The 27,297-nt window shown below is 51.7% G+C and overlaps 1 protein-coding gene across 3 annotated transcripts in view; it reads right to left on the bottom strand.

Annotated features, from left to right (window-relative positions):
- The window catches only part of AGAP1 (ArfGAP with GTPase domain, ankyrin repeat and PH domain 1), a 413,559-nt gene that overhangs the window by 209,281 nt on the left and 176,981 nt on the right, over positions 1-27,297 (bottom strand). For all 3 annotated transcript variants that reach the window (XM_079783223.1, XM_079783222.1, XM_079783221.1), the window contains exons 7-8: positions 5,326-5,453; positions 3,541-3,696 (exon numbers count right to left, since the gene is read on the bottom strand). In XM_079783223.1, coding sequence (XP_079639349.1) covers positions 3,541-3,696; positions 5,326-5,453 — 284 coding nt within the window. The remainder of the gene's footprint in view (positions 1-3,540; positions 3,697-5,325; positions 5,454-27,297) is intronic.

Genomic DNA, 27,297 nt, shown 5'->3' with positions numbered 1-27,297 from the left:
CACAGCAGAGGTTTTTAGTTTCTGCTATTTTGTAAAAAGGGCATGTGATTAATTTTCGTTTAAAATGGTGTATATATGCAAACAGAAACATCGAGCTCAGAGCGATGCATGACAGGTCCACGCTGTCAAATTTATAAGCACGGTGTCTGTGGAATGATGTTTGCACCCCTCAATCCGCCCGGCCTCTTCCCAACACTCTGATAAAGGTGGACAGCGTCCCTGCTCCTGGGAACTGCCATCCCGGCCTGCACGGCTTTTTGCTAAGAGTGTTCAGCATATGGCACATCCGTTCTACTACACACTGTCATGTAAACACATTTTTTTTTTTTGGCCAATTTAGGCCAATAATTACCAACAATTACCAGGGAAGAAGAGTCTCTGAGATTTCACATGTTTATGAACAGGTGTAAACTGCTAACAATGAGTTTAGTGGCTTAACTGCTGCAATTTCAAAATAATTTGCCTCCTTTTCATTCCCTGGATGACACTGACATCTAGTGGAGTTAATACTTCTAAGCTCTTCAACTTAAAAATACGGACACATCACTGTCACCATCACCATCATCGCCATCGCTCTGTCCAACGTCAAACCCGGGATTCTAGCTGCTTCCTTAAGTGCCGTGAGGCAAAGCCATCGCTGCTCCTTTCTGACCCCCGCTCCTGTGCCTGCGAACCACCCTGTGCGGCTGGGTTCTGTGTCTGATGGTTACAAGCAAACAGCTTCCCAGCGTTTAGTGAGGAAGGGAACAGCGATGACAAAGCACAGCTTCGGGGCCAGACCTCTGCAGTATCAGACTTCCCCTGTGACCCAATGAAGGGAGACTTCCAGGCAAGGTGAACAGGAGTTTTCATGGGCTCTGGCACCTGGGGCACCTGGCCTGTCCAGGGTGCCTGTGTGCAGGGCCCACACGTGTGTAGCGTGTCCATGGACACTCCCCGAGCCCCTGAGCCCCCCGCTTCTCTCTAAACCACTTTCTCTCGAATGTGGGCAGACTCTGCAGACCCCAGGCACCAGCAGGCTCTGCTGACAGCACAGGGTAAGGAAATATTCATTTATTGAGACACTATTATTAACTTTTCATTCACGGAGTTACTATTATCTTCCTGCCTCCAGGTTTCCTCTTTTGTCAGTTCCCCCGTGGGCAGGGTCCGGGATACTATGTTCGGGCACATTCCAGGGCCACCCTTCACCTGTGGGGACGGGGCTGCTGGAGCTCTCCTTACACAGCCCGGTTTTCAAAGGTCCTGCCCGGCTCTTCATTGTTCTTAGAACAGACACTAAAGCCAGCGGCCAGGAAACGCAGCCCCCGGACACTCTCCTGAGCCGGGAGGACGGTCTCTCCTCCAGCCCTGCCCGCACGGGAGGGCAGAAGTGCAGCAGACGCTCTGGTCCACGCCCAAAGCCCACCCTCTCCGCATCTTCAGCAAGTGAGGTTCCTCAAGTTCACCGAGCCGAGAGCGAGGCACAGCCTGTTCTGTAAGGTGGCTCCTTCTCAGCCCCAAGTCCCCGACCTGGTGTCCGCAAGTGCTGCGGGTGCACGACAGAGCCGGGAGGGCGGCCCGGCTGCCACCGTCACTCTCGGTGCGCCTGAAGCTCACAGTGAAACCGCTTACTCATGCGCTCACAGTGACGCGTGTCAGTCACCTGTTTTCTGCAGACACCTAGCCACCCCCCTCCTCACCTGTCCCACAACCACCTCTGCTTTCCACTCTCAGAAGTCACTTCATGACGTCAGTGGCGTGAGAAAACAGTGAAATCAGTGCCTGAAGTCTCTGCATCTTCCCCGCAGACCCACCCCTCACAACTGCTGCTGCTTCCAGCTCAGAGAGGTGAAGTAACCTGCCCAAGGTCCAACAGCTGCTGGCAGTGGAGGCTGGCATCCGAGCCCGCTGTCTGGTCCTGTCTGTCCCTCCCGCAGCAGCGTCTGTCGGAACTCACGTGGCACAGGGCACAGCGAAGAAAAGGCGTGTGCTGCCAGCAACTGACTGTGGCGGTAACCGCTGTCCAGTGGAAAAAGCACTGCCCACATGGGGGTGGGGGGATGGGTCACACATCAATGCCCCCTCCACACAGGCCCGCAGGTCAGACGACAGGCCCCCGGCCACCCCAGCGGAGTCCTCCTTTAGTTCGAGACCGGGAACACCGCACGTTGGACTTCTCTGCACCCAAGTCACCAGTGACCAGTCAAAGGAGGTCAGACTGTTCAACAGGGCACCGTGGACACCAGAGCCTGCCGGCCCCTTGGCAGTGGGTCGGCCTGCGCAGCGGAGGCCGTTGGGCCGCATCCTGGTCGCCACCACACCCATGAGCAGCTGCCTGCAGTGCGGAACCCTGTCCCAGCCCCCATGCGGTGACAACTCAAAATTTCCCCAGGAATTTCCAAACATCCCCGGGAGCAAAGCCGCCGGCTGGGAAGCATGGTGGATAAGCACACGGAACGCATGCACAGACCCGTCTCGGAGGGACCAGGTCCTCCTCCAGCCCAGGGACCGTCCCACAGAGCCTGACGGGTGGGTGCCGTCGCTGGGTGTGTGGAGAGACAGGGAGGAGTGCTTCTGCAGTTAGGGGTCCTCTGCACCCCAACCACCCCGGGAGCTTCGGAAAGCTACACCAGCACAGAGTCCGCCTTCCGAAGCCTCAGCGCCAGAGCTGAGCTACAGTTTTGAAAGGCTCCACAAGGACCTGAACGAAGGCCCAGGTGGACAGCCTCGATGGCCACCAGCCTCCAACCCAGGAGAGGCGAGTCCTCGGGCACGCAGGCCGAGGAGGGGTGTGTGGGCTGGGGTGGCTTTTCTCTCTCACCGGAAAGGCCAGGCCGAGGAGGGGTGTGTGGGCTGGGGTGGCTTTTCTGTCTCACCGGAAAGGCCAGGCACACACGTCTGGGGATTTTGGCAGTTCTGTCATCTCTCTTATCCCAACGTGACCAGTCTCTAGCTAGAGACCAAGAGAGTCACAGGATCACAGATAATCTTTACACAAACCCCTTTCTTTTTAAAAATATTCTTATTGATTTTAGAGAGACGGAAAGGGAGGGGAAGGAGGAAGGATGGGAGGGAGAAAGAGAAAGAGAGAGAGAGAGAGAGAGAGAGAGAGAGAGAGAGAGAGAGACAGGCAGACCTCAATGTGAGAGAGAACACTATCTTCTGTTCACACCCTGACCTGACCAGGGACTGAACCTGTAACCCTGCGGTGTCCAGGACGACGCTCCAACCAACTGAGCCACAACCAGCCAGGGCCTGAGCTCACCCTTCACTTTGACACATGGATCAGAACTACCTGCACACCAAGAAATTCCCACTTTGCTCAATATCTAAATCTTTGCATCCCATAATTTTCTCAGACTTCCACGGAAATCAATGTTAGTCTCATTACCTTATTTTCCGGCGTATAAGACGAATGGGGGTATAGAAGATTTTCCTGGGTTAAAAAGTCGTCTTATACGCCGGAAAATATGGTACTTTAGTTTGGATTCCACAGATATCACTGAACCACCTGGTGGGCAGACGACTACTAATGGGAATCTCTGAAATCACACTCACGGTGAAAAGGTTGGACCGGCGCTTGGACTGCTTCCGGACGGGCGTCGGGGTGTTGGCAGTGGGAGGGACGTCGATCCGCAGCTCTTTCTGGCTGGTGCTGGGCGTCGATGGAACGGAGGAGGAATAGTCGCTCAAACTCCCGCCTCCGTTACTTGTCTGCAATGATTCAAAACCAAGGTCTGGTTAAGGACACACTCCAGAAACCGAACGCCACCTCCTGGCAGGGTCCTAACGAACAGGTCAGCGAGTCACCCCGGAGACGCCCGCGCCAGGCTTGGGGCTCCTCGCTGCGCAGCCTGTGTAGGCATCAGGCTCAGGCGGTTTCCTTCGGGAACACACCCACCCTTTCATGGATTCCTTTGTCTAAGAAGTGACTTAAGAAAAATAGGCCTCTATCACTTAATTTTTAAAAATTTGAAAGGGAAATGTCATCACTTTCTCTTCCTGCTGAAAAGGAAGGCGCTGGTGGGACTCCGTGGGGTCTGTGGTCACTTCACTGCTCCAGGCTCCACGCAGGAAGCACCGTTTTGCCCACCACTCACGGTTTGAAGATGACATCATGAAAATGTGACACCTTTTGGGAGACACTTCAAGATTCATAGAAAACTAAAGCTGCCTACAGCGGAGGAGCGAACACTCGCGACAGAACCTCTACAGGCCTCGACTGCAGAGGCGGTCATTCCTGACTCCCCACGAAACTGGAAGCCTTCTCGCCGCATCCTCTAACAGGCGCCCATGTGACTACCACCTGTCCAGGAAATGTCCACCAAAACCGTGAGCGCGGGAAAAACAAGCCACGTTCTCTTAAGGGGTTTTGGTTAGGTTCTTCCTAGTGACAATGATTTCATTTACTTCTGAGTGAATAACTGAGAAATGCTGCTAGGGAAGGATCGTTTCTACAGGGCCTCAGGGCCGGGGTCATTGTAACGGAGGGCTGCTACCCAATGTAGGCGCACAGGGAGCCGCGCTGCCGACATCCGTCCACAGCTGTCCCCCCTGCAGGCAGGCGAAGGAGGGCCAACACAGGGTCACTAAGAAAATGTTTTAATGGATTGATTTGAGAGAGAGAAGGGGGCAAGAAAGAGAGAGAGAGAGAGAGAGAGAGAGAGAGAGAGAGAGAGAGGGAGAGAGAGAAACTTTGATTGGTTGTTCCACTTGTTTATTCATTGGTTAATTCTTGTACCTGTCCTGACCGGGGATTGAACATGCAACCTTGGCGTACTGGGACAATGCTCTAGTCCAGTGGTCTGCAAACTCAATAGTCAACAGAGCCAAATACCAACAGGACAACGATTGAAATTTCTTTTGAGAACCAAATTTTTTAAACTTAAACTTCTTCTAACGCCACTTCTTCAAAACAGACTCACCCAGGCCGTGGTATTTTGTGGAAGAGCCACACTCAAGGGGCCAAAGAGCCGCACGTGGCTCACGAGCCGCAGTTTGCAGACCACGGCTCTAGTCTAACCAACTGACCTACCCGACCAGGGCCAACACGGTAATTTAAATCGACAGCAAAGACAGCGAGCACAGCTCCCCACTCTCTGGGCCCACTCACCTCAGCACACCGGCCGTGGCGGGAAATGTTCAAGAACACTTCCCATAAAAACCACTTGGCCACAGCAGTTTCCAAGGGAAATGGTAAGCCAATTACCAACTTGCTGTTATTCAGAAAGTTGAAAAGAAAAAGAAAATCCACCTTGCGGCTGGCGGACGACCCTCTGGACAGGCTCGATCTCCTTGGCTCAGGCGAGCCTTCGGGTCCAACCTCTCGTGTGCCCCACGTACCTGGCTGATGTGCACGGCGGACACCTGCGCGGAGCAGACGGAGGAGTGGCTCGGGGAGTTGGGGAGCGACTTGCAGGGCCCTATGGACAGTTGCTGCTTCTTCCTCGTGGCGACAATCTTCTGGGCAACTAGTGGGCAGGGAGACGAAAGAAGTCCACATGAGGCTGGTTTCCAAAGGCAGAGAACGCGGCGGGGGCCGGAGCAATTCCTGATCTGTTAGGTGGGTGCCCGACATGGACGCGACATTTCCAGAGCCTCCTCCTTCCCCTGCACCCCAGCTGAGCGTGGTCCTGAGCACAAGTTCCGACAACAAAAGGGGCATGTGGCCGTCCCCAGGAATCTGTCTTGGGAGAGCTGCCCCTGGACCATGCCTTCCCTGTGTCTTTCCTTCCTGCTGCTTAAAAAGCACATGTTGGCTGTGGTCCTGGGGGGCCCCTTGGGGACAAAAGCCACACGTGTGGCGTGTGAGACAGGAGGAGCCCTGAACGGACCACCTCAGAAACCTTGAGTGTAAAACAGGAAAATACACTCCCATCTTGTTTAAATTATTCTAATAACTGGGTTCCGCCCCCACCCTCAGTTACTTGTAGCAAAAATAATCCTAAATTAAGACAGGACAATGTAACCAAATCTTGAAAAATCAAAAATCTGGCTTTTTTTCTTGCATAGCCCAAAGAATCACTCTTCTTTGCAAGCTGCCTCACAGAATTATATTCAAGGACATGTAATTATATCAAAGACTTCTTTTTATTTAAATATATTGCTACACACATCGGAAGTTTATCTTAATCAATACGAATCTAAATTCAACCAGCCATAACTTGTCCCGGCAAATAGGCTCGCTGATAAAGCATATTGGATTTAATTGGAAAGGAAGTCAACGATTAGGAAGCTCTTCCTACACCCATAGGTGTCACTGCAGGAGAATAACTACAGCTTTTATTTGAATGGATGTGTGTCTTTGGGGACGAGCTGTAATTAAGTTCAATGATATTCAATCCTTGTGTTTGCCCAGAGAGCTGCCCTTTTTTTTTTTTTTTTTTTTTTTTTTGCGGACACCCACGCAAAGGAGCTCATCGCTGCCCCCAGCAAGAGGTTACAACACAGGAGGGAGCACACAGCATCCGCAGGCCATTTCTTCTCCAAACGAACACAATTGTAATAAGGAACCGGTTTGTCCGGGGCTTATGGCCTCCATGTAAATGAATGATAGCATAAATATGATGAAGTGAAAACGCAATATGTAAAAAATGGCTCCCAGAGATGAGAGCCAGCCTCATTAGGTACAGCCCACCTCCAATAGGCCTCTTATCATCCTGAAAGGATGATATCAATTAATTTATCTTCCCGTAGTGTATTGATCATAACCTTCATCAGCTAATCATGTTTAAATTACAGAGGAACAGTGCGGCACTCTGTCATTTCAAAACCATTGGCGTATTGATCTGGGGTCTTTGAAGACGTATATTAGAGGATTTTATAAATCATTATGTGAACTCAAAAATAAAATTTAAGACCAGATTCCAACAGCTGCAAAACATGTGTCGTGCCAGTGAACTGAAATCCCAGAGACCAGGAGTAAATTAAGTTAAAATCATGACTGTTTGGGGGATTGCCCATTTACTTCTTTTTGGAGGAGGGAGGAGAGCAAAAGGGGGTTTCTGATGATCAACTCAAATGCATTTTATTTTACTGCAGCCTCAGAGCCACTCTGCAGCTGGAAGGCCAGAGTGACTTTGATCTGAAAGCTCATTAAAAAGCACACAGGTCAGAATTAACAGGGCTGGGCATCCAGAGATCTCTGCAGACATTTCCTGTAAATGTTTTCCTCACAGAGAGATCTGAGAAGCTTCCTAAGATAAGTCAAATTAATGTCCCATCCTTCCTCCGTGGAGGCCAGCAAGAGCAAGTTCACGAACCACGAGACCGTTTTTACCTGAGAGCCCCCCGTCGAACACGGACAGGGTGGTACAGAGCATGAGCCGGAGGGTAAGTGTTAAAATCCTGTTCATTTATTTATTGTTATACCACATTTATTACAAAACACTGGTAGCATTTTTGGTAATACTTTTGGTAAATTCACGCTCATAACTTGTAGCACTTTTTAGCTTTACTCACATTTGTTCTATTTTCCCATATTGTTATGTCCATACCCAAATGGAAGAAATGAAATTATTTACAAGTATGTTGTTCTAAAATAGACTGTTTCAAAACTACAGGTTAGCCCACAAAAGTAGGGAAAACTCAACGGAGGGCAATGCAAGTACCTGACTTAAGAAGGAAGAAGATGAGTAAAAGGCCCTGGCCAATGTGGCTCGGTTGTTTGGGCATCGTCCCGTGCACCAGAAGGTTGCCAGTTCAATTCCCTGCCAGGGCACATGCCTGGGCTGTGGGCTTGATGCCGGTAGGGGGCATGCAGGAGGCAGCAGATAAATATGTCTCTCACATGGCAATGTTTCTCTCCCTCTCCCTTCCTCTTTCTCTAAAAATCAATTAGAAAATTAAAAGAAAAGGACTAGTAAGAGGAAAAGGAGAGGATGAAACAGCTGTTGTGTAAGGTTTGGCCCCCTCTCCACAGTGAGGAAGAAAATCTATGGGATCCCCACGAGCTGCCTGCCGGCTCTACAGCCTGAAGAGACCACGGCCCATCCCTCACATGATCTTGCAAAAGTCGGGGTGAATCACGATACATGAGAGATGAGATGGTCTGTGTGAGTCGGTGAGCCCCTCCCCCAAAACCAAAGCCAAGGAAAGGGAACTCCTGTCACCTGGGGTCGGGGGTGGGGTGGGGGCATTGTTCTATTGTAACTAGAATCATTAACTACTCATATTCAGAACATTTAAACGTTAATAGACTTAAAACATAATATTACCCCAGATTATATTGACTGGGCCATTTTTATAACCTCTGAGTTTTGTCTACATTGGATCATTCAACAAATGAGGATGTTACACATTTTATAGAAACACTAGAGGACTGGTCCATGAATTCATGCACAGGTGGGGTCGGGCTGGCCCGCCCCAATGGGGGCTGATCAGGGCCGGGCCAGCCCGGGGGAGGGGCTGTGGGAGGTTGGCCACAGGCGCCGCCCCTTATCTGGGCCTATCAGAGCCAGGCTGGCCGGGGTGGGGAGGGGGGTGCCCTATTAGGGGCAGGGCTGGCCGGCCCCACCCCCAATCAGGGCGGGGGTGGGGGTCTAATCAGGGGCGGGACTGGCCGGGGAGAGGGGCCGCAGGAGGTTGGGGGGCCAATTCGGACCCCGAATGGGCCGGTTGGCCGCCACAGTGCGCATCATAGCGACCAGTCCTTCCGGCTGTTCCATCGTTCCAGTCGCTTGGCTTTTATATACATAGATGTGTGGATGAGTGAATCAAACAGAACACAAGCCGGAGGTTTCTTAGAAGAAGAGGAAACCCTTACCACTGAGAAGTGATGTTTCCTTGATTCTGGTGACCCATGTCCCTACACAGTCGCCAGGGGAGCGAAGTGGCCACGGTGTCAGCAGCATCCACTGCAAATGTTCTCGGTTTTGCTGATACCAGCCAACTTCTTGAACCCCCTGGCATTTCCACACTAATGCTCACTTCCTCTCACCATTTTGAATTTGATTTAGGTAATCCATAACAGATACCCTTAATTAACCCCTCCAAGTGTATCTATATACACTGTATAAGCTTCAAAACCAAGCAAGGAGATCGCCAGTGCCCGGGAGGAGAGTGTGGGGGCTGCTGGGGGCTGGCAAGGGCCCCTGCTTGTCCTGGGCCATGAATTTGAGGCCATTTTTAAAGCCAATCCCTTAAGCACACTTTCATGTACGTATTTCCATCCTTCAATTTAAATGTAAGCAACAAGAAAAGTGAGTTAGACATTTACTATCTCCACAAATTTTAAATTTTCCATCAGATAGATGACAAATGGCACCCTTTAATTAGTGGTAAAACTGAGACTCAGCTCCCAAATCAGACCTCATTAAACCCTGGCGTGGTGCCCAGCGCCTGCTTCCGCTTTGCTTTTCCCATCATTCCCACTAAGAGGGAAAGAACAGGCCCGGCTACACCAGGAAGCAGGCCCGCCGCTCACGATCACCCGCACACAGTGCCCCGGCCTCTTCCCTCCTTTACCTCTGACGCTGAGCCAGCCCACAGACGCAAACCACAAGGCAGAGGGGACCACCGCAGAGCAGGGGCTCTGTCAGGCGGCCTGTATCCCCCACTGCTGGACCTGCCTTGGGGCCAGGAGACACCCTATTTCCCCGCCAGCATCCCCACGAGATCCTAGCACGTCCAGGACAGGGACCATGTGTCCCTTTGCTCTGACCTTTGCTCTGACCTCTCACTCTCTCCATGATCCTTCAATTTTATTTGGGGGACAGATAAAAGAGGCCCAGGAGGGGCTCAGCCAATGCCGGTTAAACTCCATTTTCACAATCTGCCTTCTTGAAAGCAGCTGGACTGTCCCCGACGTCCCTCCCACTCTCCTGACCTCCTCAGCCCGGTCACTGGTGATGGTTGGGAGGGGGCATCTTACTTGAGCTCTGGGCAGCAGTGGGTGTCGCTGCAGGTACCCTCCTGTCCTGCCTCCCTCCCTCCTTCCGTGACCCCGACATTCCTGTTTCCTCACCCGCCTGCAGCTCCTCCTCCTTCCCTGGCTCTGCCACGTGGGGGACTCCGGGTTTCTCTCTCTCACCCTGTTCGGTCTCCATGCCCTCCCCCGCAGCCTCTCCACCTCGAGGCCCATGGCTGCACGTCCACACAACAGCCTGGGCTTCCTGCATTCTAGAACCGCGTCTCCAGGCACCGCTCGCAGCTCCTGGGCAGAAGGGTGGGAGACGAGATGTCTCGGCATCCGCAGGGCCCAGCCCGAGCCTCCCCTTGGCCACCAGACCTGCTTCTCCAGATTCCCCGGCCACTGACCAGCCTTGCCCCTCACACACTCAGGAGGAGACATGACGGACGGTAGATTCTACCACCAGAATCTCTCTCAAGTTCATCGTCACTGCCACGGCCTCCACCCAAGACCTCATCTTCCCAAGCTGGTTACCTAAAGCAGTCCCCTCCACAGCCGCCCAATGGAATACGCTGCAGGTGACCTCTTATAAGGCCAATACATCCTGCTTATAGTCTCACAGCTCCCCATCCTGCAGACACCCCGAACCTCCTCACACAAGGGGCGCCCATGGTTGTGAGGTGAGTGCTCTGCCTTTCACGCAGTGGGATGCCCATGACCCTGACACTCCTGCCCCATCACAGGTCCTCCTGCAAACGGGAGGGGTGACACGCCCTGCAGGCGTGGGAGGAGCGGCCTATCTCTTCCTAGTGCCCGCACCTCAGGGGACAGTGTGGGCTCCTCGTGGCCCGTGACCTGACCGACAGTCTGTGGGACCCTGGTTTCCAGTACAGGAAGCCCAGGCAAGCTTCATCTCCCATGGCCATTTACCAATTCATCAGTGATGATGGGGTCGTCCTGGGGCCCAAGTCTCTTGTCTCATTTCTTAACTGGTTCAGAACCCCACGGTGGCCAAGGAGGCCTTCAAAACCCCATGTCCCCCACATTCCCAGCCCACAGGCTACATACAACCAGACGGAAGTCCCACAGCTGCTACAGCCGCTAGCCCTCGAACGCCTGCACCTCAAGCTGCCACCCCCGCCCAGAACACGCCTTCCATCTCCCCGCGGCCATGTCCTCACAGAGCCCCCACCTCAGCACCACCGCCCTGGGAGCCTTCCTCTCCGACCCAGCCAGACTGCGCCGTGGAGGCCCCAAACCCCAACACCCACAGGTGCGAATGTGGCCAGCTCTGCATCTCACCTGTACCTGGACTAGGTACACCTGCATGTGCATGGACATGTATACAGGCACACACCTATGTACAGTGTGTATATATATGTGTGCACACACGTCACACACACATGGAGAGGGGTATGTTGATGAAGGGACGCAGCTCTAGTCCTCGCCCTGAATCCTCAGATTCTGGTGTATAGAAACTGCTCAGTAAACAGCTCGCCCTGTGACCACTCACACGAGGTTCTGCCTCCTGCTCTGGACCAGGGCAGGGTCGCCTCTGAGACTCCTTGTGCATGGCACCAGCTGGCACCCACACCATCCAAAATTAAGCACAAATCAAGCTTTTTAATTTCATTAATGATTATGACATTTTTGGCATAGTCCAATAAATGTTAGTGAATTTAATCAGCAAAACATCCTCTGTGGTTTAAATGATTGACTCGAATTAATCAATTCACAAGGACTTCCGCAGGGCCACCTGTGAGCCGGGAAAGGTAGGGGAGGAGGCAGGAAAAGAGGGGCACCACCTGGTCTCTAATCTCAGCAGCTTCCCCGCCAGGAGCAAAATCCTCACCCCCCATCAGGAGCTCCCCTTCTCCAGCGATGGGCCGAGGCGGGGTCCGTTGTCCCGCACCCCCCTTTCTTCACTCATCATTTACTCAGCTCCTCCACCCAACCTTCTCCCCGTGCAGGTCCCCAGGGCCCCAAACAAGCCAGTCCTCCCTCCTCCCTCCCCCCCAGTCCACTGGAGCCTGGAGATTTAAGTGATCAAGTAGCTCTGTGATAATCTCCTTCTAAACATTCTACACGATTCTGTCCTTTCCAACATCAACTTCTGTTCCATGAGCTTCGAGGCGTCTTTGGGACTCTGCAGGGCTCTCCGGGAGTCCCAAGGACCGCTGGGGCTGTGCTGGAGGCAGGTGCCTTGTGGGAGTGGGGTGGGGAGGGGGGGCCTAGCTGAGGGTGGCCCTGGGGAGAAGCACGCGGACTTGAAGAGCCACAATTAGATGCCAAGTGGACACGGTGTAAATGAAGCCAAGGTGAGGGAAAGGATGATTCTTCAGCTACTGAGAACAGCTGTGGGCAGCACCGGAGGCCAGTCCGGGTCGGGGTGCGGAGAGCCATAGTTCTGAGTAAGCAATGTTAGACAGGAAGTTAAGTATGAATGATAAATCTAATACAAATATTTTTAATGTTTATAATAGACACACTTGTGAAAATCAACGGGCTTGAGACCCCAACTTCACTCCACAGAAGCTTTACTCCATTTTAGGGCGCCAGGGGCACCGGGTCCACCTCCGCTGGCGCCAGCACCCAAAGGCAGCGGGTCCTGCACCACCCGCCGGGCCCTCCCTCAGTCCCAGGGCGGGGGCAGGGCTGAGAGGAGAACACCCATAAATAATGAAACCACCAGGGGCTGTAAATCTTCCAGCAACAAATAAAAGATCCCCTAACGTCTCAACTCAGTTTTAAATTACAGTTGAGTGATCATTAAACTATCTTATTAATTAAGAAGAAATTAATTACCAAATTATCTATGTAGTTCTGAATTTGTGACTTAGGAGTGAAAAGAAATGTGAAGTGGGTTTTTTCTCAAAGTTAATGAATGTTAAAGGGTGTGTTCTGTATGGTGGTAACCCATCTCCTAGGTTTATTTCCACATCGTCTATGTTTCAAGTATAGAGGCTGTGCCCAAACACTAGCAAAATGAAAACTGTGTGTGTGTGTGTGTGTGTGTGTGTGTGTGTGTGTGTGTATGCTTGAAGGTCTCTTGGGTTGTTTGATGCCTTATGACAATTAGTGAACCACTGGGAACCACACTTGGGGACCCTGGCACCGACACACCTGTATATCCTGCCAGACGGTGCTGCCCCCCATCGGAGAATAGTCAGTTCACGTGCCAAGGCAATGGGCCAATGTGACGGGCCGCCGACTCTTCTGCAAATGCCAGGCACCATGCCTTACCTGCACTCCAAGGGCCAACATGTACCTGGCCCTCATCAAGCCCTGGCCACCTGGGTAAAGGAAGGAACTCAGAATCCCCAATGGGGATGGGCGAGAACGTCTGAGAAGGTGAGGGAGAAGATTCACAGGGGAACTGGAAATACATTTTTAGAATCTCATAGGCAAAGAAGAGTGACAAGTGTGGGCTCAATCCTTAAGGCACCAGGAGGCCATTAAAACTATTCCAGGACAAGTGACAAGATGCTTTGGAAGGACACGGGGTTGGTTTGGAAGATGCAGGCCATCCCTATCTGGACTCTGGAGAAAAGAGTGGGGGTGTGGGGGTGCTGTGACAGAGGTCCCAGGGTCTGGGCCCAGGAGCCTGGCTCCCAGGGCTTAGAGGCACAGTGATGTTTTGTTTTGAGACTCTCATACCAGAAACTGCTCTGACTCTACCCTTACGCCTGTTTTATCGATGACGCAAAACAACCAAAAGAAGTTCTAAGGTGAGAGAAGTCGTTTGGCTGGACCCCAGTTTACAACCCGTCAAAGCCGATTTGGACATACCACCTACACCGAGGTATGGTTCCTGAAACCTGAGAAAGTGCCCGGACCCTGTCCTTCAACAAAAGTTGGACCTTCACTTCGGCACAGTGACCCGCAGGGGAAACTCAGACCCTCGGCCAGCAAGGCGGCCGGTGTTCCTGCCTCGCCCACAAAATCGCCCAGCCGTCCTCTCGCGGCCTACTTGCCCCATCGAAAGCCCCGCTTCGCCCGGACACCACGTCTCTGGTTCTCAAAACGGGTCTGACCTGAGCATGTGCATGTTTCCACAAAACAAGCAATCAGCCACCAGAACAGTTCCTACCTACAGCTGCGACTAACCCGGAAGGACAGGTGTCCTACACCTGGACAGGTCGCGAAGGTCGCTGGAGAGGCTCTTCTGTGCATCTCTGGGTCCTTGTCAGTGGGAACCCGAGAGGCTCCGGCCAAGGATCAGCGGCCCGATGGCCCCCAGGCCTCGGGCAAGTCTTTAGGAGAAAGGGTTTGGTGGGGAAACCCTGGAGGACTCACTTTCTAAGCACCTCCACGCACGCTCTGACAACCTTGCCACGGCATTAAAAGGAAAAACCCCTGTGACCCAAGACGGGACGTGGCAAAAAACCCAGTCGCTTTAATTTCTTCCAGCGAAGCGTTCAACTTCCACAAAGCAATGAAGTCTGAATTCTTAATCTGAGATTCAGTTCTTGTCTGTATTCTTTTTATCTCTTGTATTAAAACAAATTTATCTTCATTTATGTCACAATTACCTATTACGGTTGTTAATTTGCTGGAAATGAAGCTATTGTTTAATTGCTCCTATTAACCGGGATTGAAACGCCGGCTGTAATAAACAGTTACCTTCAGGACGGGCAAAGTCACGGCTGCTGACAGGAATTTCAGAATTTGAGAAAGAGAGGAAACGTCTACCGTGTCTAGGCAGCTGCAGTTCCCGCTTCCTTTCAGAGAAAGTGAAAGAACATAAAACTAAAAAAAAAAAAAAAGCTGGTCTTTCGGATTTTTTTTTTTTTTTTTTTTTTTTTTTTAGAGAGAGAGAGGGAGAGAGAGATAGAAACATCAATGATGAGAGAGAAGCATTGATCAGCTGCCTCCGGCAGGCCCCACACTGGGGATCGAGCTTGGAACGGGGGCATGTGCCCTGACCGGGAAATGAACCGTGACCTTCTGGTACATGGGATGATGCTGAACCACTGAGCCACGCCGGCCGGGCAATCTGACGTTTTTTATAGGTGGACTCAATGATGATGCAAAGTTATTATTTGTGGCAACAAGGACATCAAATTATCTCCCAGGAGCTGTACATCCCCCTTCTTCACAGCACAAATGTCCCAGATCCAGCCCAGCCTGAGGGACTTGTTCTGTGTCTCTGGCTCCTTGTCCAGGACCCTGGGACCAGAGAAAGAACACAATCGTGCCTGGATTGGGCATAAAAGTGATGCTTGGCAATTGCCCACAGAAGCAGGACGCCATGCTGGGACGGGCCTGCGCTCCTGACTAGTCCTCGCCCTGGGTACCCTTGTGCCAGCTCATGCTGCTTGGTGCCCAAGCAGTGACCCTCAGGAGGCACCCAGCTCTGCCAGTTGGTCCCCTGGACCTCATGGACCAAGGGCTTCTCCTTCAGGACCCCACCAGCTCAGGGTAGGACAGCTTTTCTCTTCTCTTCACACTGCAGTGAGACAGGGCTGAGCCCCACCCCGTCCAGCCCACCTCACCTTCAGCTTGGTTATTCCACATCACTGAATGATCCTGAACACAGTGTGCAGAGATGAAAGCAGCTAACACAGCTCAGAGTGATCTGAAATGTAGAAAGTGTGCAAACAGCACACAGTACAGACCTTTCAAAGAGCGGAGCAGCCGGCCGGTGTGGGTCAGTGGTTGAGCATGGCCCCGTGCACCGGAGGTCACCAGTTCAATTCCCATCAGGGCACCTGCCTGGATTGAGGGCTTAATCCCCAATAGGGGGCATGCAGGAGGCAGCAGATCAATGTTTCTCTCTCATCAATGTCTGTCTCTCTCTCTCCCTCACCCTTCCTCTCTCTGAAATCAATATAAATACAGTTTATAAAGCGGAGCTTTCTGGACGAGGGTGAGATGAGGTTCTCACCAAGGCCCAGGTCAGCACGGAGACAAGACACCGACCAGAAAGCATCTGCCGGGCCGAGACAGGGCCCAGTGCAGACCTGTCCCCCAGGCCCAGAGGGGATTAACTTCCTCCCTCACTCGTTCTCACGCCGGATGCAAATCAGCACTTTCCAGATGAGGCGGCGCAGCCCCCAATAAATTGGCAATACAATTAGATGGCAGGCGAGGACCTGAAAGATAAATGGCTGAAACACAGAGGGGAAAAATGAACCTGTCAGTTCTCCTCGACTCATCAAGCTGTCTCGCAGAGCGGGCTGATGGCTGCCGAGCGAAGGCTTCTGATACCCGAAGGCGAAGGCTCACCCTGGAGCACTTTAGACCGCACGGGGCCCCCTAGACTTTCTGCACCAGGGAGGCTCAGGACCCCCCTTTCAGGCCCACGATGTCTTGAAAGGGCCAAAGACGGGTCACAAAATATGCTCACAGGGCTTCTGAGTGACGTGAAGGCGAGACCACGGAGATGCCTGTGGTGCCGCAGGCGGGGCTGACGGAGGAGAAGGGGCTGCAGAAAGGGATTTAAAACGTGAAAAAAGAAGAGATGCCACAAAAAATGAGGAGCGCACAAAACTGATGGTGTGAAACTATCCAAGCGAAAGAAATGGCACGCGAATGTAAAGAAAGATGAGGAGATGCTGACAAGGATAGGAGACGGAAAGGGTCCAAAATAAGAGACTGCATCAGACATAACAAGGCTGTAAAAGGATGCTGAAAACAGGAACCTTGAGACAAATACAGTCAAGTACAATAATTGGTTTTCTTTTTAAAAAATTGATATAGTTTGATTAATACCCGTTTAACCAAATCTATCCGTCTAATTTCCTTCCTGTTTTAAGATACACATGCTCCAGAGAAGAGTGTTCAGACATGGCGCGAACCCCAACCCCCCCTTGTCACAGGAATGGTCCCCTTCAGATATCTTGTATTTGGCAAGAAAAATGGACATATCTATTCCCACCAAAGCTGTTTTCCAAAAATAACTATCCTTACAACCATCTCCATAAGCAAGATATTTTCTTCCTGAAGTGGGGGGAGACGACGTCTTGGTTGGAGCCTGAGAACACGACCCCTCTCCTCCCGGCTCTGTGAACGAGGAGCCCGCAGAGGTGGCCCCGCACGCAGGCCTCCGAGAGGTGACAGTGACACACAGGCTGGATTAGGCCATGCATTGTGATGCAATTAGGAAGAAGGATGAGATGACAGAACAGATTTCCACTCGCTCTTCACGGCCTTTGTGCACGGAGTCACAGGAACCCGCTCCCCACACCCACCAATTACTATCTAACCGGCACCGTCCCCCGGAAACCCACCCTCCCAAACAGAACATGTCTTCGGGTGAGTTTTGCCTTTTGTGATCTTACAGCGGTGGCAGGCATTTATGTCACGTGAATGTGAGGGCCCAAATGAAGAAAGGGCACAGCGTTCTACAGAACTAGTACAGGACCTGAGACAATTCTCTCCCCAGGGGTCACGGTCACAGAAGAGTTAAGCATACAGTGCAGAGAAACTTTCGGTAAGTTTCTTTTTCCTTTAAAAAGAAATTAAGTTTATCAATTGCCACGGTAATTACTCACAGTACCTCAGGTAATTAAAAGGGATCTAAATCTAATTTTATTTACATTTAGAATACCCGAGGTCATTGCCGATCAAGATTTCACATTTGTGACTAATAATGTTTAAGTGTTAATTAGACTTCAGCAGAGAATACTGATGGATTTTTGAATTTGTAATCTTGGTGTGATTTAGTAACAGTGACGAAGTCATACTATCCCTATCGGTTACCTCCAATTTCTATGAATTATTGAAATTCTTCAAAGTATCAAGGATGCATTTGAATTTTGGAAAGCCTCATTTAAAAAAAAATAGAGTTCATAATAATACTGCACATCTCTACCAGTGAGTGAGAAAGTTCTTCACATTAAAGTCAGTTTATATGAGCCAATCTTTTTTTTTTAAAAAAATAATACCCACCCTAGGATATTTTTTCCATTGATTTCTTAGAGAGAGTTGGGGGGGGGGGGTTGAGATACATTGATGTGAGAGAGACCCATCAATTGGTTGCACCCTGCATATGTCCCGGAGCTGGTGATCAAACCTGTGACCCTTCAGTGTGTGGGTCAACACTCTAACCACTGAGCAAACCAGCCAGGGCTATATGAACCTATCTTAATGTAAAATACCTACAGTAATACTTTTAAATGGATTAACAACTGTTTTGATTTCCCCTAAATTATTAACATGCAAAATTTTATTTATTTTGCTGTTCTATCACCTGAGGATATTTTCCCATTGATTTTTAGGAAGAGTGGAAGAGAGAGGGAAAAACAGAGAGAAATACCGATGTGAGAGAAACACATTGATTGGTTGCCTCCTGCATGAGCCTGACCAGGACCCGGGCTGGGGAGGAGCCTGCAACCAAGGTACTTGCCCTTGATGGGAATCGAACCTGGGACCCTTTGGTCTGCAAGTCGACGCTCTATCCAGCTTGGGCAACACGCAAATTTTAAACATGCACAAAAGTTGAAAGGATCTGAGTGAACGCCCATTTCCACACCACCTGGACTTTATCATTGTAACATGTTGCTAAACTTGCTGTATGAGATATACAACCATCTGCCCATCATCTTATTTTTTGTTGCATTTTAAACGTTGCAGACATCAGTTCATACTCCCCCTACACAGTTCAGCCTGGGCATAAATAACTTACATTCATTAACTGTTCAAGGTTCCTTTTTTGAGGATAAATGTCCAAACCATGAAATGTAAAAATCTGAGTTGTACCCTTCCATGAGTTTCAACAAATGGCACCTAACTCAGTCCCCATGAAGATTCAGAATATGTCCACCCCTCAGGGCGTCCCTCGTGCTCCTCTCCCCCGACACGCCCCCTCACTTCCTCACAGCCACCGATTTTTTTTTTTAAAGCCACAAATTAGCTTTGCCTGTAGAACTTCAGGTAGACGGAAGCGTTCATTTTGTACTCTTTTATTTTTATTTTTATTTTTTTTTCATTTTGTACTCTTTTACGTGTGCCTCTTTTCCCTCAGCATCATGTTGCTGTTGTTTTTTTAATAAATTCTTATTGACTTCAGAGAGGAAGGGAGAGGGAGAGAAACATCAATGATGAGAGAGAATCATTGATCGGCTGCCTCCTGCACTCCCCACACTGGGGATCGAGCATGACCTCCTGGTTCATAGGTCGACGCTCAACCCCTGAGCCCCTCTGGCCGGGCTCAGCATCATGTTTTGCAGGTGCACCCATAGTAAGGAGCTCTCACACGCACAGCGAGGCGGAGAGTCACAGGCCAGAGGGACAGTCAGCGCCTCTCTTCCCAGGGAGACAAGAGGCCTTCGCGCCTTTCCCCTCGATCCCCGGGGAAGATGTGCTTCCCCCCCCTCATTATCACTAACGGATGAGGAAGGGCCCAGAGTTTTAGAACATTAAGCCTATTTTTGAATGTATCTGACTGGGAGTATATATGTTAGCGGTAGGTGAAAGGTTATAACGACTCTTTAGACCACAAGTTCAAAACCATTTCCTCTTTACCCTGAAGTCTCACTTTAATCCACCCTAAGACAATGTCCTTCATGAACAAAACACTGAGGAATGTTGTCCTTGGTGACATCATGGCTCAAACTCACCGGGGGAAAAAAAATGGCGTTAAGCCCTGGCCGGTGTGCCATCGTTGAGCATCGTTCCATACAACAGAGGTCGCCAGCTGGATTCCCAGGCAGGGCACATCCCAGTTGCAGGCTCGATCCCTGGTAGGGGACCTGCAGGAGGCAGCTGATTGATGTTTTTTTTTTCCTCACATTGATGTTTCTCTCTCTCTCTCTCTCTCTCTCTCTGTTCTTCTCTCTCTAAAATCAATAAAAATATATATAATTTTAAATGGCATTAAATAAAAAAAAAAAAGCCCTGATGGACACTTTACAAACAAGTCACAGAATAGCAGAGTAGATTCTCACACCTCAACCTATATACCCACCAGCAGGTCACAAAAGTTATGTGTGTCCCAACCGTTTAGAAGCTTACACACACCACACACACTCTCACGCACACACTTTATTGGACTTGGCAGCAGCAGACAGCACCGCCCTATGAGGCCAATCCCACGCCTGCAGGTGCACAGCTCCCCACGCATCTGAGCAAAAGGCACCTCACCCCAACACCTGACCAGGTTTACCTGCGTCGAAACTGTGACAATTAATCACACAACACACTACTTCAACGCCATTCAAGGGTGATGTTTAAAGAGAAAGAAGGACCCGATTGTAAGTTTCATTAAGTTATTCAAACAAGGCAGATTTTTTGGGGGGTGTCTGTAGTTCTCCCACTGATACTGCCACCATCCCGCTTTAGGTACTAACGGCATTATCTGTCCACATATAAGCTCTCATGGTCAAGCTTTGGAAATTCAATTTGAGGGAAAAACCCCAACATGGAGAGATGAAAAGAACTCAAGTTTGTGCTAGCTAATAATCCAAATTATTAGTATCTATCTCAAGAGTCAGAGGAAGCATTTTAAAGGAATCCTCTTTCTTCACTGCAGACCCTCGAAGTATGTCTGTGGGTGCGACACTCCAGTAAAAGGCAAGTTACAGCCCAGGAAACTTAATACACTGGAGACAGCTTAGAAAATCTGGGTGTATACACACACACACACACACACACACACACACACACATATATATATATGAGAAAAGATGATAAAGGTATTGCCTTTGTCTTTACAACAGACTTCTCTTCTGATGGTCAAAACACACAGAGCGAGGGAGAGGACAACCTGCAGGCAGGCCACGGAGCCACTGCGGGCTGGGTCCAGCCCACACAATAAAGCGAGTATCAAAATCAAGCGAGTCATAATATGTTGCTGGCGGGGGGGGGGGGGGGGGTGTCATATCTTCAATTTGTAATAAAACACACCTGTGAAACGCAAGAACTCTAAGCACAATGAAACGCGGTCTGCCGGGACAGCAGCCACAGCCATTCCTCAAATGTGCTCGACCCCATCCAACAAGGACAGCCATCCCTCAAATGTGCTCGACTCCATCCAACAAGGACGCCGAGTCAGTGCAGAGGAGGCAGAAGATGACGCTGTCCATGGTCTGCACCTTCAGCTACAGCCTCTGCCCAGGAGGGTGCCCGCCCACTCCACCTGTGCCCCTCAAGAGCTGATCCCGCTGTCCAACCACAGGCCTGAACAACAATCCATAGTCAACAGCAGCCCACCAGTGGTCAAGGGGCCCACACCGTGCCACTGGCTGCCAGGATTTCCCTGCAAACCAGAGGCACTCCAGCAGGGGAAAAGAGAGCTGTGAGAAGATAGGCGCCCCCCAACAGCAAACTGGTGACAGAAACAGTCCATCAATTTGTGTAGTTTTCAAAACAGCTTCCGTTGGCGACGTCGTGGCTCAGGGGAGCACTGGACACCCCCTGCCACCGAAGCTCCTCGGTGCTGCAGACTGGAGTGCAGGGATGACCAGTGTCCACGGAAAAGACGCCTGCGTTCAGGAGGCACGACCGAGGCTCCACGGAAGACTCAACTCTCCGGCCGTGCTGCCCCGGCCTTTGGAAGCATTTACCTGAATTCAAATCAGGGAAGGCATCACAGGGCACTTATTATAGATCCCACAAAACACGTGAGGCCCCTTTGCACTTTAATCATTTGCCAACAGTTACAATAAGATTGTATTAAAAATTTAAACGGTCCTACTTAAGCAATTTACCTTCAAATGTCCATTTCCAGGGAATGAATCCGGGGATATGAATGTCGCACCCTTGGCCAGATTTATGGCGCCCAAGAATTTTTCTCCTGATACGGTTCTGATGAGTGAAGTCTAATGACTTTAGTTTTATTACTTTTTAAGCACTTAATGGGAAAATTTAGACGTTTTCACAAGACTGAGCTTCCACAAGAATGGTACATTAAAAGATGACAGGCAGGTAGGGAAAGGTCTCGGAGATTACTGTAGAGGCACCCAGATTAAATACAACCAGTGCAAATCGTAAGACATGACGAATATCACGGGCTTGCCTCGACCATTATTATTTTCCCCCTAATGTCTTAAATAGTCCAGAGAATATCTAACAGAGTAGCCACGGAGAATTTTATTATTATACATGTAAAATTTTAAAGCCATTTAAAAAACGCCACAGTATTTAATTTCCCCCCCACACGTACAGCTACCTACCATAGGGAGGTTACAGAGCAAATGCCATAATTACCTCCGTGTAATTACCTAGGCCCTGGCAGGCAGCAACTGTTTCTACCACCAGCCAGACTGACAGCAGGAAAGTGATCTTTCAGATGCTCGGAAGTGAATCTGAAAGTTTTCAGGGCACTTGAAGTAATTTCCCCCCAACTTAAGCCCACACAGCTGTGATCCCTTGGATTTCAATTAATGCCGAGGCAGTAATCCTATCAATCACCGAGGACTATAAATTTCTTATCTTTCTCATTAGCTACACCGCTGCACAGCTTAAATATAAACACACCTTGCACGGGACTGTAAATTATGCGGCACGAGCGCTCTACCCACCGTCTGGAGGCACAAGAATAATTTGAGCAAATCCGAGGTGCGATGGCCCAACTAAAGCTGATTTACACGTCTCAAAAAAATAAACACCACCCTGACAGCACAGCTCCTTGAGTTTGCTTATTTGGCTTAAAACCCGTAATGACGCATCTTTATTAGTATTGCTAAGTTTTATGTGCAAAATCCAATTTTCTGTGGAAATATATTTTTTGCTGCATCTGCCAATAATATCTTTTGCGGTTACCTTTAGCTATTCATTTTTCTTAGACCTAAATTCCTCAACTTTTTAAAGCTGTAAAAAATAAAGCCCCACAAAACTATCATCTTGAAATAAAATCAGGGACAAGCGACTGCATGCAGACCTGGGGGTGGGCAGGGGCGGCTGCTTTCTCAGAAACCTCGTCCGGCTAACATGATGACAACAATTTTCTGAGCCTCACGTGAACAGCTTTACCGTGTTTTCTCTGATGACACGGTGCCGTCCAAGCCTTTAAGGAAACAAGCCTTTAAGAGCCGTTTTCTACAAGGTACAAACTTACAAAGCAGCTCAAGGGGTCAGACACTTGGGCTGCGCTGTTTCCACGGCTGACGTGCTTCTGCCATGAGCTTCCAGTTTCCCACCACATCCACTGCATGCCTAATTTAATTAATTGTATCTTTCAAATGAAAATGGATGTAGCACATTAACCTACTATACACTTGCAGTCTGCAAAGGAAGCCAGGGGCAGGGTGTCTCCAGCCGTGACCACACTGCCACCTAGTGGCCCTATGGTGACTTGCCTGACGTTTCTGAGAACTGCCTGCCTGGATTTGACACATTCGAGGGCAGCCAGATGTGCTGTGCTATGTAAGGAGTTTCAGGAGAATATGCCAGGATGAGAACTGTTTACTTAGTACAGTATGAAGTGCAGACAATATTAATCATAAACTGTTTTCAGATTACAACCCCCCCCCCCCAAGAGGTGAGGCAAACAGCCAAGCCAAAAACAAGCCTCAAAATAAAATAAAAAAATAGGTAATTCTGATGGTATGTGAATTGTATCCCAGGAAGGCTTTTGTTTAAAAACTAGAGGCCCAGCATGCACAAAAAGGTGCGTGAGTAGCTCGTTTCCGCTTGCCTCAGCTGGCCGCCCCGCCCATCACCACTCTTAGCTCGCGCCCCTCCCCGCCTGCCCCTGCTCATTCCTCGTGAAGCCTTTTATGATATAGACTAGAGGCCCGGTGCACGAAATTCATGCACGGGGGTGTGGAGGGGGGGTGTCCCTCAGCCCTGTCTTGGCCTGCAAAGACGCCAGCATCCCTCACCCCGGCCTCTAGCTAGAGGTTCCTCCCCTCCTTCTGCACAGCCTCTGGGAAGATGCTTGTCCTGGGGCCTCCTCAGGGCCCCGGCCCACAACACCCTGCAGTTCAGGTACTCGGGGGTCTGGGCTTTCAGGTCTGGCTTCCTCACCTGGCATGGTGAGCATTAGCTGCCATGGGAGCCTTGCCTCAGGAGTCACCCCCTTGGACCATACTACTTGCGAGTGTGTGTGTGGGGGGTGGCCTCGGTGGCAGTGATTTGATGTCTGTAGCATGCCCGCTGACACCCACCACCGCGGTGCCACACTGGTCCCGTCTGCGACTGGGGCTGATGGGCTGCGACTGGGGGCTGCAGGTGGAGGACCCCGGCACCCATAGGGCTGTCAGCATCAGGAACTGGAAAGATCCATTTTTCTGGTTCCTCCGTGCGGATGCTGAGCTCCGGGCCCCACAGGCCCCTTCCCTCCCGCCGAAAGGCAGGCCGGGGCGGGGACATGGGCGGGCGGCCCCGGAGGCCCCTTCCCTCCCGCCGAAAGGCAGGCCGGGGCGGGGACGTGGGCACGCGGCCCCACAGGCCCGTTCACTCCCGCCGCACGGCCGGCCGGGGCAGGGACGTGGGCTCGCTGCCCCAGAGGCCCGTACACTCCCGCCGCACGGCCGGCCGGGGCGGGGACGTGGGCACACGGCCCCGGAGGCCCCTTCTCTGTCGCAGCACCGCCGTGGCGCGGACGCTCCCAGTCCTCTGGCCAGAGACCCCTCCACGGCCAAGGAGCAGATGCTGGGCTCCCGTTGCCGGGGTGATGCCTCCAGCGTCTGCTATGGGCGCCGCCATTTTGTTGCGGAGTGACAGCTAATTTACATATTACTCTTTTATTATATAGGACTAGAGGCCCAGTGCATGATTGAATCATGCACGTGTAGGGTCCCCTACACGCTTTCGCTTTTCACGGTGGAGCTGGGTGCCTGTCCACTCGTGCACCAGGCCTTTCAGAAGCCTCCGGCTCGGTGGAGGCTTCTGAAAGGCCTGGTGCCGGAGCAGACAGGCACCCAGGTCCCCCACTTTTGTTTTTTTTGTTTTTGTTTTTGTTTTTGCTGTGAAAGAGCTCATTTATTGGGGTGGTGGACTCAGTGGATCCAAAGTGGAGAGCTGGTGAAGGGATCGGTGGCTTCCAGTTTCAAGCGCTGGTTCTCAGTCCTGCGGCACCTGTTTATGGATCGCTTCGGCGAGGCTGGGCCAGGTCAGGGCTGCACGCACTTTGGCATCTGGGCCAGGGATGCTCTCCAGGCCCCACAGGGTGAAGCGGCTGAAACTGGCGGAGGCACGAATAAAGCGGTCGAAGTCCCGCTCCAGCGCCTCTGGGGGTTCCACCAGCTCCTGCTCCTCCTTGTCGGATCCCGCTGAAAAGTCCTGCTTCCCCACCGATGGCTCTTCCATCACCATCACGTATCCCAGCAGGCCAGGCGGCACCTCCACCTCCTCGCCCCTCAGACTGCGGCCCCGAAACGACACTTGGAGTCCATCGGGACCCTGAGGGATGGCCGGGGTGAAAAAGCGCCCCACAGGGGCGGCCAGTTAACCCGGACTTCACAGGGCAGGAGGTGCAGCGTGTGCGCAGAGTGACGGGGCATAGGTGGATGCGGTGCTTCTCCTGTCTTCCTCGTCGCTGCTCTCCATCCTCTGCCGGGTTTCCGTGGTTTCCGTGGCTCGCTGACTGAGGCCAGAGCTCACTCCCCCACTTTTGATGATCCGCGGCCGCTGAGGGGATCTCCCCTGCTGTTGAGAGGCGCAGGGGGTGGGACCCCCTCAGCGGCCCGGATCTGGCCGTTGAGAGGCACAGGGGGCGGGAGTCCCGCCCCCTGTGCCTCTCAACAGCAGGGTAGCCCCGCTCAGTGGCAGCGGATCCGTGCCTCTCAATGGCCGGATAGGCCACCCTGAGTCCCGCCCCCCAGCCTCCGCCGCCCAATCGTGGGCGTAGCGGAGTGATGGTAATTTACATGGTACGCTATTATTAGATAGGATAAGCAACTCGACTCATCAGTGTTCCTGTAAGGATTCCACGTCCTCCAGCGCTAACACCTCACGTTCCTGCCGCCTTTTGCTGACACCATGTAGACTTCTGGGACACATTCACTGACTGGCCACACGACAAAAGCGGTCTCTACAACAGGGGTTCCCATCTCAGCTCTGTGATTTATGACCTGTGAGACTGTTGGCAAGTGGCCTGGCTGTTCTGTGCCTCAGTTTCCTTATCTGCGTGTGCCTCATGGAGGTGGGGGGGAGGGCAGCGGGGTGTGAGGAATGCAGGCATACCTCGGAGATACTGCAGGCTTGGTTCCAGGCCACCACAATAAAGCAAGTCACACCTTTTTGCTGGTGGAGGCTTCCCAGCTGAGGAGGCTGGCACCTTACCCAGTCTGCGAGGCAGCACAGCGGTTGGCGGGCAGCTGACCAGGCACTGTGGCTGCAGACAGAAGGGTCCCAATCTAAGAACTGAACTTGAGAGGAGAGGAGGGAAGAACCATTTCCCAAGAAAGTGCCACTGGAGCAGGCCTTGAGATTAAAAAGAGAGTAAGGAGTCGAGGACAGAGGGGCAGAAGGAAGGACAGCTGAGAACTGAGGGGGGCTGGGCGGGGGCTGGGCGGGGACAGGGGCGGGGACAGGGGCAGGCACAGCAGCCCGGACACAGCCTCAGAGCAGGAGGTGCAGACGTGCATCTAAGAAAGACCCCCTGGCTGCGCCGGGGAAGGACGAGGAGACAGGGGCACCTACGAAGGAGAAGCTGCAGAAAGGAGCCCTGGTGGGAGGGGCAGGGGCTCGGGCCACAGCCCTGGTGGTGGTCATGTGACCAGAGACGTGAAGTTGAACCAACAGAACCCAGTGACTGGGGACTCGGGCGGGAGGCGGGAGGTCAGCACGTGCCCCCGCTGTCTAACCCGAGTAACAGAGATTCTCGGGGCCCAGGGTGGAAGGGGACAGACAGCCTCTGGGACATCCAAGAGGAGACGGCAAGTAGATGGCGATGGATCGTCTGGGGCTCAGAGAAGAGCTCCCCACCGGCAGGCGTCCGAAGCCCCGGGGAAGCCTGCGGTGACGCTGTCCAGGTCAGAGGGGACAGCGTGGGGAGGAAAGCCAGCTGGGCAGAACCAGGAGAGGCCTCCCCCAAACCACTTCCTTATGAATTGTCAAGCAGGCGGAGGAACGTAACGAACCAACGAGCACCTAAAGCCGACCACCTACGTCCAACAAGTGCAAACGTTTTGCCAGACTTGTTTAATGTCTGTATTTGGAAACTGAACCAAGTCACAGCCATCACTCACTTCAACCCTAACTATGTCATCGTCCCACACGGCCCCCAGGCCCCCAGCGACACTCAGGGCTGCGTGCTGACGCCCGGATGCAGGAGAGGCTTGCGCACGCCCAGAGACACGAGAGCTCTTCGCGGCCAATGGTGGGTTCTGGGACGAGGCTGACGGCGGTGAAGTGTAACAGTGGGGAATTGTAACCCACCCACCACTCTTTTCTGGTTAATCCTCCCCAACCATATTTTTTTCCTTTGATTTTCTAGAGAGAGTGGAAGAGAGGGAGGGAAGGGGAAAGAGAGAGAGAAAAAACATCCATGGGAAAGAGACACATCAGTTGGTTGCCTTGCGCATGCACCTGGGCTGTGACCGGGAATCGAACCTGCAACCCAGGTATGTGCCCTT

The sequence above is a fragment of the Cnephaeus nilssonii genome (genome assembly GCF_951640355.1).
Source record: "Cnephaeus nilssonii genome assembly, chromosome: 10".
Lineage (NCBI taxonomy): Eukaryota > Metazoa > Chordata > Mammalia > Chiroptera > Vespertilionidae > Cnephaeus > Cnephaeus nilssonii.
This window is presented reverse-complemented; position numbering and strand designations above follow the sequence as displayed.